General features: G+C 43.6%; 1 protein-coding gene across 1 annotated transcript in view; it reads left to right on the forward strand.

Annotated features, from left to right (window-relative positions):
• The window catches only part of LOC126482150 (lipase 3-like), a 128,973-nt gene that overhangs the window by 83,353 nt on the left and 26,484 nt on the right, over nt 1–19,136 (forward strand). Inside the window, exon 4 of the mRNA XM_050106127.1 lies at nt 13,637–13,955. Within this exon, the coding sequence (XP_049962084.1) occupies nt 13,637–13,955 (319 nt within the window). The remainder of the gene's footprint in view (nt 1–13,636; nt 13,956–19,136) is intronic.

Below are 19,136 nucleotides of genomic sequence, written 5' to 3' on the forward strand. Positions count from 1 at the left end.
CCGTCATCGAACCCATCGTTCTACCATTCCTAGACCGGCAAGGGAACTTGCTGTTCCAACAGGACAATGCACGTCCGCATGTATCCCGTGCCACCCAACGTGCTCTAGAAGGTGTAAGTCAACTACCCTGGCCAGCAAGATCTCCGGATCTGTCCCCCATTGAGCATGTTTGGGACTGGATGAAGCGTCGTCTCACGCGGTCTGCACGTCCAGCACGAACGCTGGTCCAACTGAGGCGCCAGGTGGAAATGGCATGGCAAGCCGTTCCACAGGACTACATCCAGCATCTCTACGATCGTCTCCATGGGAGAATAGCAGCCTGCATTGCTGCGAAAGGTGGATATACACTGTACTAGTGCCGACATTGTGCATGCTCTGTTGCCTGTGTCTATGTGCCTGTTGTTCTGTCAGTGTGATCATGTGATGTATCTGACCCCAGGAATGTGTCAATAAAGTTTCCCCTTCCTGGTACAATGAATTCACGGTGTTCTTGTTTCAATTTCCAGGAGTGTTGTTAGATAGACATATTATAGTAATTCTCAAGTATCACCCGTGGGTTTCTTTTCTCATTCAAATAACAGAGATTAAAAGCTACTGCATTTGTATTCTATGCGGGTCAAAACATTGCGTGAATAACGAAAACTTGTGGGGAAAAATACAGAGGATACCAAATACAAGACCATTTCTGCACCACTGCGCCAACTTGCTCAATTGCCTGCTTGGTGTTATTCGGGTTACTCACTGCCCACTTCTTCTGAATCATCGTTTGCAAAAAGCTAATCAGGACATTACACTCTACAAGCATCATCAGTCTACACTTGAAATATGCACACTTAAGGCAAACACACAAATTTCGCAATGAAATGAGCCCAGTGAGTGTGTGTATGAAGACAAATCTTTCCAGTTGATCCTCTAGGATCATAAGGACATTTGAAGTTGCTGCAGTACAGCAACCGTTCTGGCAGAGTTTTTATGCATTAACGAGTCGGCTTTCCAACGGAATAAAGACCATCGTCACCGAGTCAAAAACCAAGTAATCAGTGTCCTATTTTCCAGCATACTGTTATTAATCTTTGACCAAGCCGCAGCGTGAATCTAATTTTACGTAAAACCTGTAATTCCTGCAGTCATAAATGGCATGATGGGACCGCTCATACATTTCATTCAGCCGATACTATAAAACTTGCAATATTAGTCCTACCTCCTGAGCCATTAAGGTGCTGAAATCAACTTTCAGGTTCATGATTGCTCTGCTTCAGATTGAACCTAACGACCTGCCACACCTTTCTCGTGGTTCAGTGTTTCTGTTGGTGGAAACTATATCAAAATATGTTCCTGAGGTTAGCCTTCCCATATCAAACAGAAAAAAACGCCGCGGTTGACTTTATAATATGTATGGATGGATATGTAGGAAGGTAACTTACCGAAAATTTGGAACCTTCCAGTTTGTAACAGAGTGTGATGCCATAGTGTACCCATGAATAAAATAAATAAATAAAGTAAATTACAATAAGTTTACGGATGATGACATTGTTTGACTGTCATCACAAAAGTACTGTGTTACCTGAAAAGATAATAGCGGATCAAAGCGTGGTGCACAGACTGCCAGACGATGTGATTTATAATCTTTGCCAGAAAATATCACTGATGAGAATCATCTCATTCCTCTTAAAATGGTCAGAGTAGTTGATATCGCTAATACAAGCCAGCAATTAGATGGCGATAGGAAAACAGCGGTGTCTGTCAACCATTTTTGTACCTTTTTCGAGACTCTAAGACTCAGTTGTGTAGCTTCTGCGTCAGGTGCTAAATACGGCTTGGATAGGTACGGTACTACATGACGTCACGTTCCCCGACGCCTGCCGGCCTACATCCATCCGTACGTTACTGTGCCACCGGCAGCCTAGCTCGCAGGCGCGGCCATTCAGCAAGGCAGTCATCGACGGCCGTGTCCAGAGGGCATTCCAGGCGAGGGAAACTCCTTTCACCCAGCCCTTCTCAAGCGCCAGCCAAACGTCAGATGATATCATCTCGCCGGAGGAGCCAATTAGCGAGCAGCTCTTCATCGCGACTGGCGACAGTCAATTACGACTGATATTTTAACCAGCCCCGTCGGTCCATGCGGAGGTTGTCGGTGAGGCAGCGGCGGTAGTTACAGCGAGAGTCACCGCCGAGGAACTTGACGACGTCTGCTCGCAAGTCTGCGTCGTAGCTCCGGACATGGCATGGGACTACTCAGACTGTATCAGCCTGTCAATGTTGGACTTAGACGCTGGAAGTTCCAGGAAGTGTTCCCTTACGAAAGTTTGAGAGTTCGAATAAGCAGTCCTTGAACGTGGACTACTTCTCTGTGTAGAAACAGCGTGTCACAACACACTGGAAATGTACGCTAGCAGGAGACATGTCGGCTTATACAAGTATTTTTTGTAACTGCACTACTGGCCATTAAAATTGCTACACCACGAAGATGACGTGCTACAGACGCGAAATTTAACTGACAGGTAGAAGATGCTGTGATATGCAAATGATTAACTTTTCAGAGCATTCACACAAGACTGGCGCCGGTGGCGACACCTACAACGTGCTGACATGAGGAAAGTTTCCAACCGATTTCTCATACACAAACAGCAGTTGACTGGCGTTGCCTCGTCAAACGTTGTTGTGATGCCTCGTGTAAGGAGGAGAAATGCGTACCATCACGTTTCCAACTTTGATAAAGGTCGGATTGTAGCGTATCGCGATTGCGGATTATCGTATCGCGACGTTGCTGCTCGAGGTGGTCGAGATCCAGTGACTGTTAGAATATGGAATCGGTGGGTTGAGGAGGGTAATACGGAACGCGGTGCTGGATCCCAACGGCTTCGTACCACTAGCAGTCGAGATGAAAGGCATCTTATCCGCATGACTGTAACGGATCGTGCTGCCACGTCTCGATCCCTGAGTCAACGCATGGGACGTTTGCAAGACAACAACCATCTGCACGAACAGTTCGGCAATGTTTGCACCAGCATGGACTATCAGCTCGGAGACCATGGGTGTGGTTACCCTTGACGCTGTATCACAGACAGGAGCGCCTACGATGGTGAACAGAACGACGAACCCGGGTGCACGAATGGCAAAACGTCATTTTTTCGGGTGAATCCAGGTTCTGTTTACAGCATCATGATGGTCTCATCCTTGCTTGGCGACATCGCAGTGAACGCACATTTGAAGCGTGTATTCGTCATCGCCATACTGACGTATCACCCAGCGTGATGGTATGGGGTGCCATTGGTTACACGTCTCGGTCACCTCTTGTTCGCATTAACGGCACTTTCAACGGTGGACGTTACATTTCAGATGTATTACGACCCGTGGCTCTACTCTCCATTCGATCCATGCGAAACTCTACATTTCAGCAGGATAATGCACGACCGCATGTTGCAGGTCCTGTACAGGCCTTTCCGGATACAGAAAATGTTCGACTGCTGCCCTGGCCAGCACATTCTCCAGATCTCTCACCAACCGAAAACGTCTGGTCAATGATGGCCGAACAACTGGCTCGTCACAATACCTCAGTTACTACTCTTGATGAACTGTGGTATCGTGTTGAAGCTGCATGGGCAGCTGTCCCAGTACACGCCATTCAAGCTCTGTTTGACTCAATTCCCAGGCGTATGAAGGCCATTATTACGGCCAGAGGTGGTTCTGGGTACTGATTTCTCAGGATCTATGCACCCAAACTGCATGAAAATGTAAAAAATGGTTCAAATGGCTCTGAGCACTATGGGACCTAACTGCTGAGGTCATTAGTCCCCTAGAACTTAGAACTACTTAAACCTAACTAACCTAAGGACATCACACACATCCATGCCAGAGGCAGGATTCGAACCTGCGACCGTAGCGGTCTCGCGGTTCCAGACTGAAGCGCCAGAACCGCGCGGCCACTTCGGCCGGCATGAAAATGTAATCACATGTCAGTTGTAGTATAATATATTTGTCCAATGAATACCCATTTATCATCTGCATTTCTTGTTGGTGTAGCAATTTTAATGGCCAGTAGTGTAAATGTCTGTATCATGTAAACTACGACCTCGTTCTGGAATCCGATTATTCAGTCTACTTGGGGAAAAGTTCACTGTGTCGTACATTCTCTACGGCCGGATTATTTGCGAATTTCTGGATTGTCACTGTGTGGCGACAACATTCCCATGAGTGCCCAATGTTAGCGTCCGTGTGTTATATACTGTACTGTGGCTTCTGCCGTCATTTTCGCTGTCACCTTAACCCTATAGTGGCGTGTCTCAGAAGACATGTCGCCGAGGACACAGCCAGATCTGGTTGTTGTCTGTGCAGAACTGGGTTTTACTTCTAAGAAGTAACAGGAAAATGAACACTATCATTTACCATACCAGATGACTGCACTGCCCGAATCACGACCGCTTTAGTACCAGGATATTTTCATATACTGACATATTCCGGAGTTAATCTATACGCCATATGGTCCCAGAGAACCTGATGAAGTATTTTAAACTCCGTGCTTAGATATACGAGGGAGTGCTGAAAAGTAGTGCCGCTGAATTTTTTATACGAAAATTCTTAAACCTTTCTAAATAATACAAACTTTATTAACATTCTACGTATTTATTCTCCATGTCTACATATTTATTTCTCAACATAATCACCCTGGCGACAAATAAATTTCTCTCAACGGGAGTCCAGTTGCTGACACCGTCGATGTATAATGTTTGACTTTATCGACGGGGCCACAACCTCATCTCTCCTTGCACCGCTTCATCACTATCAACCTGGAGTCCTTGAAGATGTTTTGTAAGTTTTGGAAACAGATGAGAGTCCAATGGGGCCGAGCAGAAACTGTATCGGATGATCGATGACAGTAAACCGAAGGTCTTGATGCAATAATTTACCAACAGCCTTATGTATTGTAGAAATTTATTTTATTTTATGAACTTCTATGTGCTTCCAGTCTGTGTCGCCTGGCCACCAAGAGCTGTTGCAGGACGATTGATTCACGGATCCAGTTGTATGGCTTCTTCCGTGTATAGCGATTTTACGACTACGACGAGTGCGGCCTGAAGATGGCATCAAGGTATTGCCGAAACTGGTAGCACAGAGAAGTTCATAAAATAAAATAAATTTCTGCAATGCATACGGCTGTTGGTAAATTATTGCATCAAGAAGATCATGCCAGCTGTCGTCCCACGATCCACAAAGGATCAACGAAGATTAAACCGAAGGCGTCAGGTTGTTGCAGATGTGGCAGCCCTCGTGAGTGGTCTGGCATTGTCATCCTGAAGGAGAGGGTGGTTGATCTGTATGTAGACACGAACTCTTCGAATTCCAGCTTTCAGTTTTCTGAGCCGTCTCTCTCAATTTTCAATACAGTTACGTTACACAACGCTTTGTTGCATGCTGCAATTCGGAGCTCTCTGTTATATCCACAGATTGACACCCATGTGCGAACAAAAAGTTTTATTTGGTGGAGCAAGGCCACTGCTTAATTTTACAAAAAGATAAGCTTTCTTCGAAAACAAAAGGCTTCTTCTCCTACCAAAATTTTATAACAATCCAAAGAATATGGCACCTTATTGAATTGAAGTATTAGCAACTGAACTGAATTTTCGTTCCTTTGTCGGGTTTTCTCTCCACGCTTTCCGGCGGATGCCGAGGAAGTAGACGGGCGCAGAGTCCGGGGTCGATCGCCGGCGTAGCGAAGACGTGGCACCTGGACGTTCCGGCTGCGTCGAAGTATCTTCCGGGCGGCAATCCGCGGCGGGTCGAAAGACTCCTGTTTCCCTTTCTTCCGGCTATTTAACACGGCGGCTCCAGTCTTCCTCCGCTGATTCCGGAATGATGATTGGCGGTTGTTGGCGATTCCTGACTGGTGGATGGTGATGTCATAGCGTGACCATCCAAGCCGGAGAAAGGCTCGTGAGCGTGCGTAGTTCGCGGCTGATTGAATGTTTGGCGGGAATGCCTCTAGCGCCGGCTGGCGGAATGCGCCGGCACTAAGTTGCAGGTGCCGCTTAACTCTGCCGCGGTAGCCGACCTTTGCGTTTGTGTGGCTGTGCGCGCCACGGCACTCTCCACGGCAGGGGGCTGCAGCTTGCGCCAGTGAAGCGGGGATATCGACTGAATAATATACATGGCGCTGGTAGTCCCGGCGTTGAGCGCCCGTAAGCTCCAAAGACATACGACATGTAATAACTGGTGTTGAGACGAGGATAAAAAAATTCGGTGGCATCACTTTGCACACCCTCTTATATACTCTGCCAGGTAGTGTGTGGTGGAGGGTATGTCGTATCTGTGGCACCGTTTTTCTGTGCTATCACGTTCCTGTACTGAATGAGTGAAAGTTGCATGACTCTATAGGAGCCCTATTTTCTCTTATCTCTTTCTCATCACCGCAACGTGAGATACACAATGAGGTGACAAATATCACAATGTGCAATAATGAAAATGTAAATCGAATGAAAGTAGCCAATTCCTATCAGTTCTAATGCGCTGATCGCGAATATCACAAAGATAATTCAACATTAGCTCTAGTTCTCATTTTACACTGTTTTATTACGGGAGATAATTATCTACGGATTTTTATGTTAACTTTAAAATAAAATATTATAATGATTTGTCAACGTCATAATAACTAGTAACAATGGATTGCATCATTGTCCCTGGTCTTACTTGTGTGCAATATTTTGGATATAAACATGTTGATACAAATTTTAGTGATCTTTTTGTCTCCCTCCTCATCAACATCAGTGACTTTATTAATGCATGTAATAATTTTTGCACATTTGTTTCCAGATTAACTACCACTTGTTCAAGTTGACTGCTACTGAAGTGAACAAAAATGCCACGACTTTGTGTTAACAGTGCTGACACATTTTGCTATGTGTGTGGAGAAGTGACATTTGCTTCACTAAAACAGCAGATGACTTCATTGATTAAAAAGGCTTACAGTTGTTATTTTGGGTGCAAAATAGATGATCAGGATAAACCCTGGGCTACACATATAATCTGCAACACTTGTGCCAGCAACGTCATGAATTGGATGCTTGGGAAAGAACGTTCAGTGTCCTTTCCAGTGCCCATGATCTGGTGTGAATCAACTAACCATGTCGGTGACTGCTACTTCTGTATGGTTCCTCCCATCAAGAAGAGAATATCTAAGGAAAAAAAGCGGATAGTGATCCATCCTAACGTTCCATCTGCCAACGTCCAGTTCTACATGGGGAAGGATTGCCAATACGTGAACCACCGACAAAGTACGAGATTACTTCTTATGGGCATTCTGAATGTCCTGAACCATTTACATCAAAAGATCCAGAGATTATTCCAAATATATCATCAACTGATGATCCACAAAAATTGTCTCAAAATGAATTAAGTGATCTCACTAGAGATTTGGATCTCTCTAAAGCTAAGGCTGAGATTTCAACATCAAGATTGCAGCAACGCAATTTTCTGGAACGCAATGTAAATGTTTCATTCTACCGCAGAAGAGAGCAGCGCTTCACTCCTTTTTTTACATGCAAGGTAGTCTTGAGCCACATGTAGACATAAATGGTCTAATAAAGGCTTTCAGAATTAATTACAACCCTGATGAGTGGAGATTCTTTATAGATTCGTCGAAATTGAGCTTAAGAGCAGTGCTTTTACGTATTGGTAAAGAGTTTCCTTCTATTCAAATTGGGCACAGTGTGCATATGAAAGAGTCAAACAAAAACATGAAAATTTTACTGGAAGGCATCAAGTATAATGACTCTCAATGGCAGATTTGTGGTGACTTGAAAGCTATTAGGTATGCAGTTAGGTTATACTAAATATTGCTGCTTTCTCTGTGAATGGGATAGCCTAGCTCGTGCATCTCATTATATTAAACCTGAGTGGCCCACCATAAAATCTCTTCAACCAGGTATAAAGAACTTTAAGATTAAACCTCTAGTAGATCCCAAAAAGATTCTGCTCTTGCCCGTGCACGTCAAATTGGGTGTCATGAAAGACTTTGTTAAGCGAATGAACAAAGACGGTGACAAATTTTAAGTACTTAAGGCAAAAATTCCGTTACTTAAGTGATGCCAAAGTAAAGGAGGGCATCGTTGTAGGCCCACAGATTCGAGAGCATTTTGGAGACCATACTTTTGATGTAATCATACAAGGTGATGAGAAGCATGCATGGGAATGTTTTAAGACAGTCTGTTTACATTTCTTAGGGAACAAACGAACAATAATTTACAAGGAGACTAGATAACATGTTGTCGTCTTATGAAAAACTTGGCTGCAACATGTCATTCAAAATGCATGTCTTACATAGTCCTCTTGACTTCTTCCCCAAAGATTGTGGTGCAGTAAGTGATGAACATGTGGAACGATTTCATCAAGATATTGCCACATTTGAGAAGAGGTGTGCCGGAAAGTGGAGCCCTACTATTTCAGCAGATTACTGCTGGACTGTCATAAGGGATGTTCCCGAGTATGTGTATAAACGTCAAGCCAAGCGGATAAGGTCATCTTCTGAATTTATCTCTGAACAAAATATGTAATTGTATATATTATACATATGGACATTTAACATTTTTAATCTTTTATGAACATTTGTGACCAGTTAATTTATATATTTCTTTTGTGCTTTACATAGTTGTGGTACATAGTAGACTTACAAAGTATTTTCATTCGTGTAATATTATTTCATTTTTTCTTAATATTTTACTTTCGTACTTCCAGAATGGCACTGAAAATTTTCAGTGCATAGCACATAGCATAATTCAAGTAATTAATCCCTCAAAATTTGTTATGCTGAATCTTGGAACAGAATGCGTATTTAGTTACTGAGTTATTTATGCAAAAAAGTGGGGCTAAATATTAAAAAAAAATAAAGCTAAATATTTATGAAGATGATGATTTTATATGATTTTATACTGAGATAAACATAACTAACTCAAAAGAATGCAATTTACACAATTTCACTTCAAATTTGTTGTTAAGTGTCATGGGGTAGCGATATGCAAATGTACAGATGCCGGTAGTATCGCGTGCTCAAGGTATAAACAGTGCATTGGAAGAGCAACCAGGTGATACATGTGGAAAGGTTATGGCGGCATAACAGGAATTGAGAGACTTTGAACGCGGAATAATGGTTGGAGCTAGACGCATTCCATTTCGGAATTCGTTAAGAAATTTAAAAATTCGAGATCCATAGTATCAAGAGTGCGCCGAGAATACCAAATTTCGGTCTTTACCTCTCCGAGGATACCAAATTTCAGCCTTTACCTCTCACCACAGACAATGCAGTGGCCGACGGCCTTCACTTAACGACCGAGGGCAGCGGACTTTGTGTAGAGTTGTCAGTGCCAACAGACAACCAAAACTGCGTGAAATAACCGCAGAAATCAATGTGAGACGTATCCGTTAGCACAGTGCACCGAAATTTGGAGTTAATGGGCAATGGCAGTGAACGGCAGACGCCAGTGCCTTTGCTAAAAGCACTACATCGCCTGTGAAACCTCAACTGGGTTCTTGACAACATCAGTTGAACATTAGACGACCGGAAATCCGTGGCCTGGTCAGATGAGTCCCGATTTCAGTTGGTAAGAGATGGCGGTAAGATTCCAGTGTGGATCAGACTCTACGAACCTGTAGACCCAAATTGTCAACAAGGAACTGTGCAAGCCGGCAGTGGCTTCATAATGGCGTAGCCTAGGTTTCTATGGAATGGACTGGGTCCTCTGGTCCTATTGAACCGGTCTTTGACTGAAAATGGCTATGTTCATCTACTTCGAGACCATTTGAACCCATTCATGGATTTCATGTTCCCGAACATCGATGTAATGTTACTGGGCAACAATTGTTTACGGCTGGTTTGAAGAAGATTCTGGGAAGTTTGAGCGAATGGTCTGGCCACCCAGACTGACCGACATGAATCCCACTGAACATTATTGGGACATAATCCAGAGGTCAGTTTTTGCACAAAATCTTGCACCACTAACACTTTATCAGTTTTGTATGGCTATAGAGGCAGCATGGGTCAATATTTGTAAAGGAGCCTTCAAACAACTTGTTGAATCCATGCCACGTCGAGCTGTTGCACTATTCCAAGCAAAAGGAAGCACGGCAGGATATTGGGATGTATCCCAAGGCTTTTGTCACATAAATGTACTTGTTGATGGCACCATAATACACTGTCTTCATCGAATAAAGGTCCCCTAAATTTCCCCAACAGGAATTCGCAAGGACTATGTCGTCTTTATCCCAATGATCCCCATAAATTAGTGATGATCTCCAAATTATGGCTCAAAAGTTAGGGGCCAGACTGAGGAGCCGAAAATACTGAGATCAGTTCGTAAGTAAATACTAGGACTTTTCAAAAAATGGCTCTGAGCACTATGGGACTTAACTGCTGAGGTCATCAGTCCCCAGAACCCAGAACCACTTAAACCTAACTAACCTAAGGACATCACACACATCCATGCCCGAGGCAGGATTCGAACCTACGACTGTAGCGGTCGCGCGGTTCCAGACTGTAGCACATAGAACCGCTCGGCCACTCCGGCACTCTCTGCCACTCATCACCTCTTTCATCTGCCAGTGTTGGTTAATGTGAAACACGCCGATTTGCGCCGTGGGTCGGAGCACATGCTTTTTTTTTTTTTTTTTTTTTTTTTTTTTTTTTTTTTTTTTTTTTTGTCATCAGGCGTCTGACTGATTTGATACGGCCCACCACGTTCCTCTCCTGTGGCAACCTCTTCATCGCAGAGTAGCACTTGCAGCCTACGTCCTCAATTATCTGCTGTATGTATTCCAATCCCTGTTTTCCTCTACTGTTTTTGCCCTCTACAGCTCCCTGTAGTATCATGGAAGTTAATCACTGATGTCTTAACAGATGTCCTACCATCCTGTGCCTTCTCCTTGTCCGTTTTTCCCACACATTCCTTTCCTCTCCGATTCTGCGCAGAACTTTCTCATTCCTTACTCTATCAGTGTATCTGATTTTCAACATTATTCGGTAGCACAATATCTCAAGTGCTTCGATTCTCTTCTATTCTGGTTTTCCCACAGCCCATGTTTTACTACCATAAAATGCTGTGCTCCAGACCTTAAATTAGGCTTCCTAAAACTAGCTCTGTAAAGCAGTCCAAAGATTGGAGGAAGGTAAGAGCATATCCTAGGACTTCATGAAGTACCTAGTGTTCCCAAGTAACCTTCAGATTTACCATACTCAAGACACTAAGGCATTACAGACGTTGGCTGTAAGTGGGAATTGATTGAAATCAGTGGACAAACTTGAACGTTTGTGCTGGACTGGGATTCGAATATGGGTCTCCTGCTGAGTAGGGAGTTGCTCTGACTACCATCAGCCATCAGGACACAGCGGTTGTTGTAACTCCGCCGACCTAACTAGCACGCTTCCTACCTATTTTGGTAAGAACTGGAGCCTGGTGTACATCTGCACTGAGAGATCATAGGCAGTCTCGTCTTAATTATATATACAAGGTGGACACCAATAAAACAGACAAACTGCAAATGAAGGAAGAAAGGTCCTATGAACATGGGTCCGGAAATGCATCGTTGTTACGGTAGATGGCGCTGACGAATGAAAGTTCCTCAACCACGTGCCACATTTTCCTTGTGTTGCACGCTGTGTGATTGACGCAGCGTACTGTAACTAGCAGAATATTCCGATATTCATGTCGGGAAAAAGCGGAGATTGTGTTTGCGTACGGTCGAGAGACAGCACAGTTACACCAAAACAAGTACCCTTACAGATACAAACCACATCACATAACACTTCGAATCCCTTTAGGGCGTTTTTGTGATCATAGGTCCTTTCAGAAAGATGAACGTCCAGGGAGGCGGCAGACTGTGCGTACACCAGATCTGGAGGGCCGCGTTCTACAGGATACTGAGATGACCCCTAGTAGAAGCTCCAGGCAAGTGGCCTGCCAACGTGGTGTAAGCCAAAGTACGATTATGTGCATCCTGCATGACAACCGCTAGTAACTCTATCACCTGCAACAAGTGCAATGACTGTCAGCAGCGGGTTTCTATCAATGGGAAGGTTTTTGCACCAGACTATCACGTTTATGAGATTTCTGATATCAGACGTCTTTACCAACAAAGCAACCTTTACCGGAATTGGCATCATCAGTCTTCATAATCGTCACCTGTTGGCTACTTACACGCCACGTGGTCAGAGGATGCGTTTCTGGACGTTTACAGGACCTTTTTCCTCCATTTCTAGTCAGGAATCCGCCCTTGCAGTTTGTCAGTCATTAATGTTCACCCTGTATATGTGGTGCCTGCTCTTTCGGACAAGACTTGAAAGAAGATGCCCTACGTACGTGTGTACCATAATCACCTCCTGATGATTTTCAAGACCATACATCATCGTGTCTACTAAGAAAAAAAAAACAAGTTCGAGGACTTACTTGGAGCGCCATGCACTCCACCTCGCCTTCCGTATACGCCTCCCGTCCCCCACGCGGATCCTCTACGACCTGATTCCTTTCCCCCATCTGCTCCTACTCCTCGAACATATCCACATGCTCTACATCTCCCACTGCCTTGATGCCCCTCATCCCCTGGTTGCTCCTCTCCTCTCCAACCCCCACCATCTGCCACGCCTTCACTGTTGTGTCCCCCCTGCCCTCCATCTCCACATCCTTCGTCTCCTTTCGCAAGGTGGCTTCCATCAACTCCCCCTCCCAGATGATGCCCTCTCTCCCTCCATTTATCCCTCCTATCAACTCTGATCCTCACCCCCCCCTTTCCTTTGTCCTTTTCCTGGGCTCCCTCTTCCCCTCCTCCCTTCCCCCCTCCATGCTGCTTTTTCCCCACCTACCCTCTCTCTGCCTCCCTTCTCAACCCCGAGTCCCTTTGCATCATTTTCGTTCCTTTGCCTTTCCCGGTCCCTCTTACATCTGCCCTGCTCCCGCCTTCTGAGTCCTCTTCCTTCGTCATCCCCCCCCCCCCCCCACTTTTCGTTTTTCCTCTCCTCCCCCCTTTTTCTTTCCCCTCATCTGTCCAGGTCCCCCCTCCCATCTACCCTTGCCTGTGGTATATCATCTTCGTGTCAACCTTTTAGTGCAGAGTTCCTAGTGCTTGTTAAGTATTGTGCGTCTTTTCTGAAGTGTTGCGAACGGACATCAAGCTGTCGCAGTGTGTGATTTTTTTATATCTCTTATGAACAAAATCTAGACTGTCGCCGTTTTTTTTCATTGTCTGTCTCCATTTTCCCTGTGTGCTTCCTGTGTATTTTATTATCATCGCCCACCATTAGTTCTATGTTTTAACATCCCACAATTTTCCGCCGTTTTACATTTTATGTCACCGTTTTATTGCCTGTTTTTATTGTTTCTTATCTTCTTATGTTTTAACAATTCTGTAGGCTGAAGAGCGGCGTACTAAGCTGCTGCCAGCCCGCCCCCTTTGGGGGGAATCGAAATCCAATAAAGGAAAAACAACTTACTTGGAACCAGCTATGGCAACATTAGATGAACAATTTCTGAAGTGATGTAAACCCACTTAAGCCAAGCAGAGTTCTATTTTCGATTGCCCCTGAGTGACTTCAGCCTGTTCTCGCTAAACAAGAACCCACGATATCTTAATGCTGAAGTGCCGCCACCTGTGCTGGCAGCTGGCAGGAGATGGGCGAGCACGACCTGCCCGCTATGCTGGCCGCGGCGCGCCGCCTGTCGCACTGGTCCAGCGCGCCGCTAGTGGTGGCGCACTCGATGGGCGCGGCGGCGCTCTCCGTGCTCATGTCGGGCCCGCGCGGGGCTTCCCCGCCAGGCCCTGGCCACAGCCGCGGGGCTTCCCCGCCGGGTCACGGTCTCGCCCGCGGGGACTCCCCAGCGGCGGTGCGCGCCGCGGTCTGCCTGGCGCCCGCCGTCTTCCTGGCTCCGCCGCGCCGACCCTTCGGCCGCCTGCTGCTGGAGTACTTTCCGGAGGTGGCGGTGAGTCGCAGCTGCAGCCTGCCATCTCCGCTGAGCAGTAGCGTCTACCACAGTGTATCAACAAGTTCGGGTTTCAGAAATATTGGATGCAATCTCAAACAAACACGACAATTTATTCCTCTCTCTGTACATGGATTGAGGCTGTCCTGACGTACAGAGGCAAAATCAAGTAGCTTTCCGTTCTGACAGAATCATTATGGGAGAGAACCTACTGGCGTATTAGAAAGTATTTTGGTTCTTATACACTACTGTCCATTAAAACTGCTACACCAAGACGAAATGCAGATGATAAACGAGTAATCATTGGACAAATATATTATACTAGAACTGACATATGATTACATTTTCACGCATTTTGGGTGCATAGATCTTGAGAAATCAGTAACCAGAGCAACCATCCCTGCCCATGCAGCTTCAACACGATACCACAGTTCATCAAGAGTAGTGACGCGTATTGAGACGAGCCAGTTGCCCGGCCACCATTGACCAAACGTTTTCAATTGGTGGGAGATCTGGAGAATGTGCTGGCCATGGCAGCAGCCGAACATTTTCTGTATCCAGAAAGACCTGTACAGCACCTGCAACATGCAGTCGTCCATTATCCTTCTGAAAGGTAGGGTTTCTCAGGGATCGAATGAAGAGTGGAGCCATGGATCGTAACACATCTTAAATTTAACGTCCACTGTTCAAAGCGCCGTCAATGCGAACAAGAGGTGACCGAGACGAGTAACTAATGGCACCCCATACCATCACGCCGGGTGATACACCAGTATGGCGATGACGAATACACACTTCCAATGTGCGTTCACCGCGATGTCACCAAACACGAATGCGACCATCATGATGCTGTAAACAGAACCTGGATCCATCCGAAAAAAATAGTTTGCCATTCATGCACTCAGGTTCGTCGTTGAGTACACCATTTTAGGCGCTCCTGTCTGTGATGCAGCGTCAAGGGTAACTGCAGCCATGGTCTCTGAGCTGATAGTTCATGCTGGTCCAAACGTCGTCGAACTGTTTGTGCAAATGGTTGTTACCTTGCAAACGTCCTCATCGAGACGATCCGTTACAGCCATGCGGATAAGATACCTGTCATCTCGACTGTTAGTGATACGAGGCCGTTGGGATCCAGCAAGTCGTTCCGTGTTACGCTCTTGAACCCACCGATTCCATATTCTGGTAACAGTCATTGGATCTCGACCAACGCGAGCAGCAATGTCGCGATACGATAAACCGCAATCGCGGTAGGCTACAAGCCGACCTTTATGAAAGTCGGAAACGTGATGGTACGCATTTCTTTTCCTTATACGAGGCATCACAACAACGTTTCACCATGCAACGCCGGTCAACTAATGTTTGTGTATGAGGAATGGGTTGGAAACTTTCCTCATGTCAGAACGTTGTAGGTGTCGCCAGCGGCGCCAACATTGTGTGAATTCTCTGAAAAGCTAATCATTTGCATATCACAGCATCTTCTTGCTCTCGGTTAAATTTCGCGTCTGTAGCACGTCATCTTCGTGGTGTAGCAATTTTAATGGCCAGTAGTGTATTACAGCAATCTTAGCTTATCTTCAGTAAAACAGTGTTCAATTATATAAGTTTTTATGAATGAAAAACCACATGATATAGTTGTAATATTTGTAAATTATAGATTGCAGCCATCAGTCGTCCTTTTTAGATTTTATTGTGCAGATCTAGATTTCTGCTAGATGCTAGCCATTCTCAGTGCAGTGTTATTATCGCTCAGTACATGTAATTCCCCGTTGGTCGGGCTTCATCCACAGTTCATTGATGATGATGTTGTAATATTATGCAATATTTATTATTTTACAAACTGTTACTCCATTGTCAGGTACAAAGAAAAAGACACGTGGCTTCGAATTTTTGTCGAATCAATGATTTTGATCTAGGTACATTTAAAGAGTATCTCAATTGGTTTTCGAACATTACATTCGTTAATGTTTGATTTAGGACTAAAATGGAAGAAATTATTTCAGTAAAATGCGATATAATTCTGTTTAACTTAGATAAACTACGTGATACTTTAAATAATAAATTATGTGACAAACTACAACCATTCTGAGAGTACAAATGCGTCAACTATTTTATTTAAACAAATGGGTTTACATCGATTTTTATTGACAAGAAGACTACCGTCAGACCTCTTAAACACGGATGAGTGTCAGGTGAGTGTTAGGACTTTGCAGAGCGACCTGTCCTAGTTTACTTGAGAAATGGATTCAAATTCCGCTCATGTACTCTTTTTCCAATTTAGCCAAACAGAATACCATATAAAAGTATACGCTGTGCAAAATTAATCAGAAATAGTCATTTACGCTTTAGTAACTTAACTAAAAAATAAATCAGTCATTATAGCACGCTCCTGTCAAATGTGTATTCTGTGTGTTACGTTGATTACAGAATCGTCTTACTCGCAAACACTTTCATCGCTTGCTGTGCTACAACAGAATTCCGTATGGTATTTGTCGCAGAAACCACGGAAACACAAGTCTGCGGAGCACCAAGCGCATTTCATGATAACTAGTGCCTTGCAGACACACGGATTTTTTCGAAGCGATACCGGAAAAGACAGTTCGTTTAAATTCAAAAAGCTTATTCTTTCTTTGATCAGCTTCGATTCCAATCATGTATATCTGATCAATTCTGTAAAAGCAGGTGCACTAAATCCATGCAGGAATAAAGATTGTATTTTTACAGAATCTTCCCTTAAAGTGATTTCTCTATCAGTCTTTAACATATCGGGAGCCTTTTGAATTTAATTTTTGAAAGTTGTAACCTCCCTGTAAAAATAAACATCACAAGGTTGGCAACACGGAGTACTATTGGATGGGATAATTTTTATGGTGCAGGTGGATTCTTGTCTTTTGCCTACAAAGAGTAGATCGTAAAGTATGTGATCAGTCTGATCTTCCCATGAATGAATAATGTAAAGACATTGTCCCATGTACAGAAGAATGACAAATTTTTAAACCTATTCTTGCAGCACTTTTGTGAATTTTCCTGACTTCGTGCACATCATAATTACATTTTCTTAATTTATGACTCAATTCATCGACACTCTTTGAACAATCCTGTGAAATATCCCGAACGGTTCTTGCATGCACAAGAAAACTTAGGGGACTATCTTGCCTGACGCAGTTCTAGTACTATGTGCTGTGAAGGAATGATTAATCGCATTCAAATAGGTTTCTACTTCTCGTTCCACAAGGGATCTATTGTCCAGCGTTTAGTATTGGCGGCTGCTTTGATCGGAATTAATTATACAGTCGAGAAAAATTATGGATGAGTCTTTCGCCAGCATCTGGAATTCTTCAGCAGTTGCTAATACTTCTTCCGTCATTGGGAACATTCTGAAGCTGTCCAAATATTTTGAATTTTAACTACTAACCACAAATGACATAGAGATTTGAAGAAGTGTTCTGTAATCATTGATTTATTAATGGAATTACTAATATGAAAATTACTATTTTGGAATAATTTTGCGTGATATACATTATTTAATATATTCTGTAGCATGAAATTGAAAAAAGTACACGGGCCGAGTTTGAATCCATATTGCCAGCACGTTAGCAATGAACCTTAGCCTCTGCATTGCTCTCCCTCGGCCAAAATGTAACCAACGTTACGGATAGAGGAGGTAAACATAAAACTTCAACACAGATTTTCTCGGAAACCATGGGGCTCCACATGAAAAGCCACTAGCCAGGTACTCAGGACACGTCCCTCTACAGCATACCAAAGACTCATCAAAGTCTGTAATTAACACACCTTTTAGTCACCATGTGAAACAATTTCTCTAGTTCAGCACTAAATAAAATATTAGCAGCTATTATCTCTGAAAACTAATACTACTTACATTCACCTAGTTTAAAATCTTCAATAGTAGAAAACTCTTACAGCCACACATATTTATCTTTGACCTGATGGTGGTATAAAAGCCGAAACGAAAACCTGTTTTTAAAATAACAAATACTCTAATAAAATTATTCCATGAAATCCAGTTTTATAAGACCATCATCGGACCAGTTTTCTTGGTAAAAAAGAGTAAAACATTCTTAGAGGTCAAAGTACTTGAATACATTACCCAGACTACAATAATATTAATGTGTAACTGATATACCCTTGGTGTCGGCAGTAGTAGTCTTCTGCTGTCGCCAAGGGCATATCAGTCGCACATTAATATTATTTTAATCTTAGTACTGTATTCAAGTCCTTTGACCTATAATAATGTTTATTACTCTTTTTCACAGAGAAAAAAAGGATCTGATGGTGGTCTTAAATAGAAAACGAAACCAATCACCAAATAAACAAGTTACATGTGATCAGGACCGTTTTTATTGAAATAATTTTACTATAGTTTTATCGATCACAATTTTCCATGGACAACGGTGCAGAAAATTCTTAATAAATATTGTTGATCGTCACATGAGAGCCATGCGTTTTTTCATTCATAATGTATGAACATTCTATTAAGAGCCAAAGAAGAGTCAGTTAATCCAATATTAATTTTTTGTTGATCACCTGTGACCTACACTGCTAGTATGGTGGCTCAGCGTATTTGGTCAGAAGGCTGGCAGCCCTCTGTAGTACAAAAACTGAGTGAAGTATTCAACGATGAGCTTGAAGGGGTGTCCTGGGATGTCTGTGCAGGCCAAATGGCGAGAAAAATGACGCTACCCATCTTTGACTACTAATCAAAACATCCACAGTCCCAGGTTAGAAACCCGCCACTGCTTAAATTTCGGATACAGAAAATCAGAAACAGCAGGCAAGACTTCTGGCATTAGAAATCACCCTCATTCTCCCAATGACCTTGCTCCTAAAAGGCTAAGGAATCAGCAATGGTCAACCGCTGCATTAAAGACTCATGATGTGTGTCCACAGAACATGTGGCTTGTAATTGAAAAAGTGTTATGATGATCTCCCTATTACCAAAGAATTCACAACTAGTCGCCCATTCGTAGTATATTGACGAGAGTTCTGGATCAAGGGGCATATTGGATTAAAAATTCCAGAATGCAAACCAAGATTTTAATTTCACAGTATCCACCAACCAAACCTCATCTGCCTAAACTGAAAAAACGAAACTAGAATTTTCTCATTAGAAAATTTACAAACTCAATAAATTATATTCTTTTTAAGTAAGATCCATCAAACCTC

The sequence above is a fragment of the Schistocerca serialis genome, chromosome 5 (assembly GCF_023864345.2).
Source record: "Schistocerca serialis cubense isolate TAMUIC-IGC-003099 chromosome 5, iqSchSeri2.2, whole genome shotgun sequence".
In the NCBI taxonomy this organism is placed as follows: Eukaryota; Metazoa; Arthropoda; class Insecta; order Orthoptera; family Acrididae; genus Schistocerca; species Schistocerca serialis.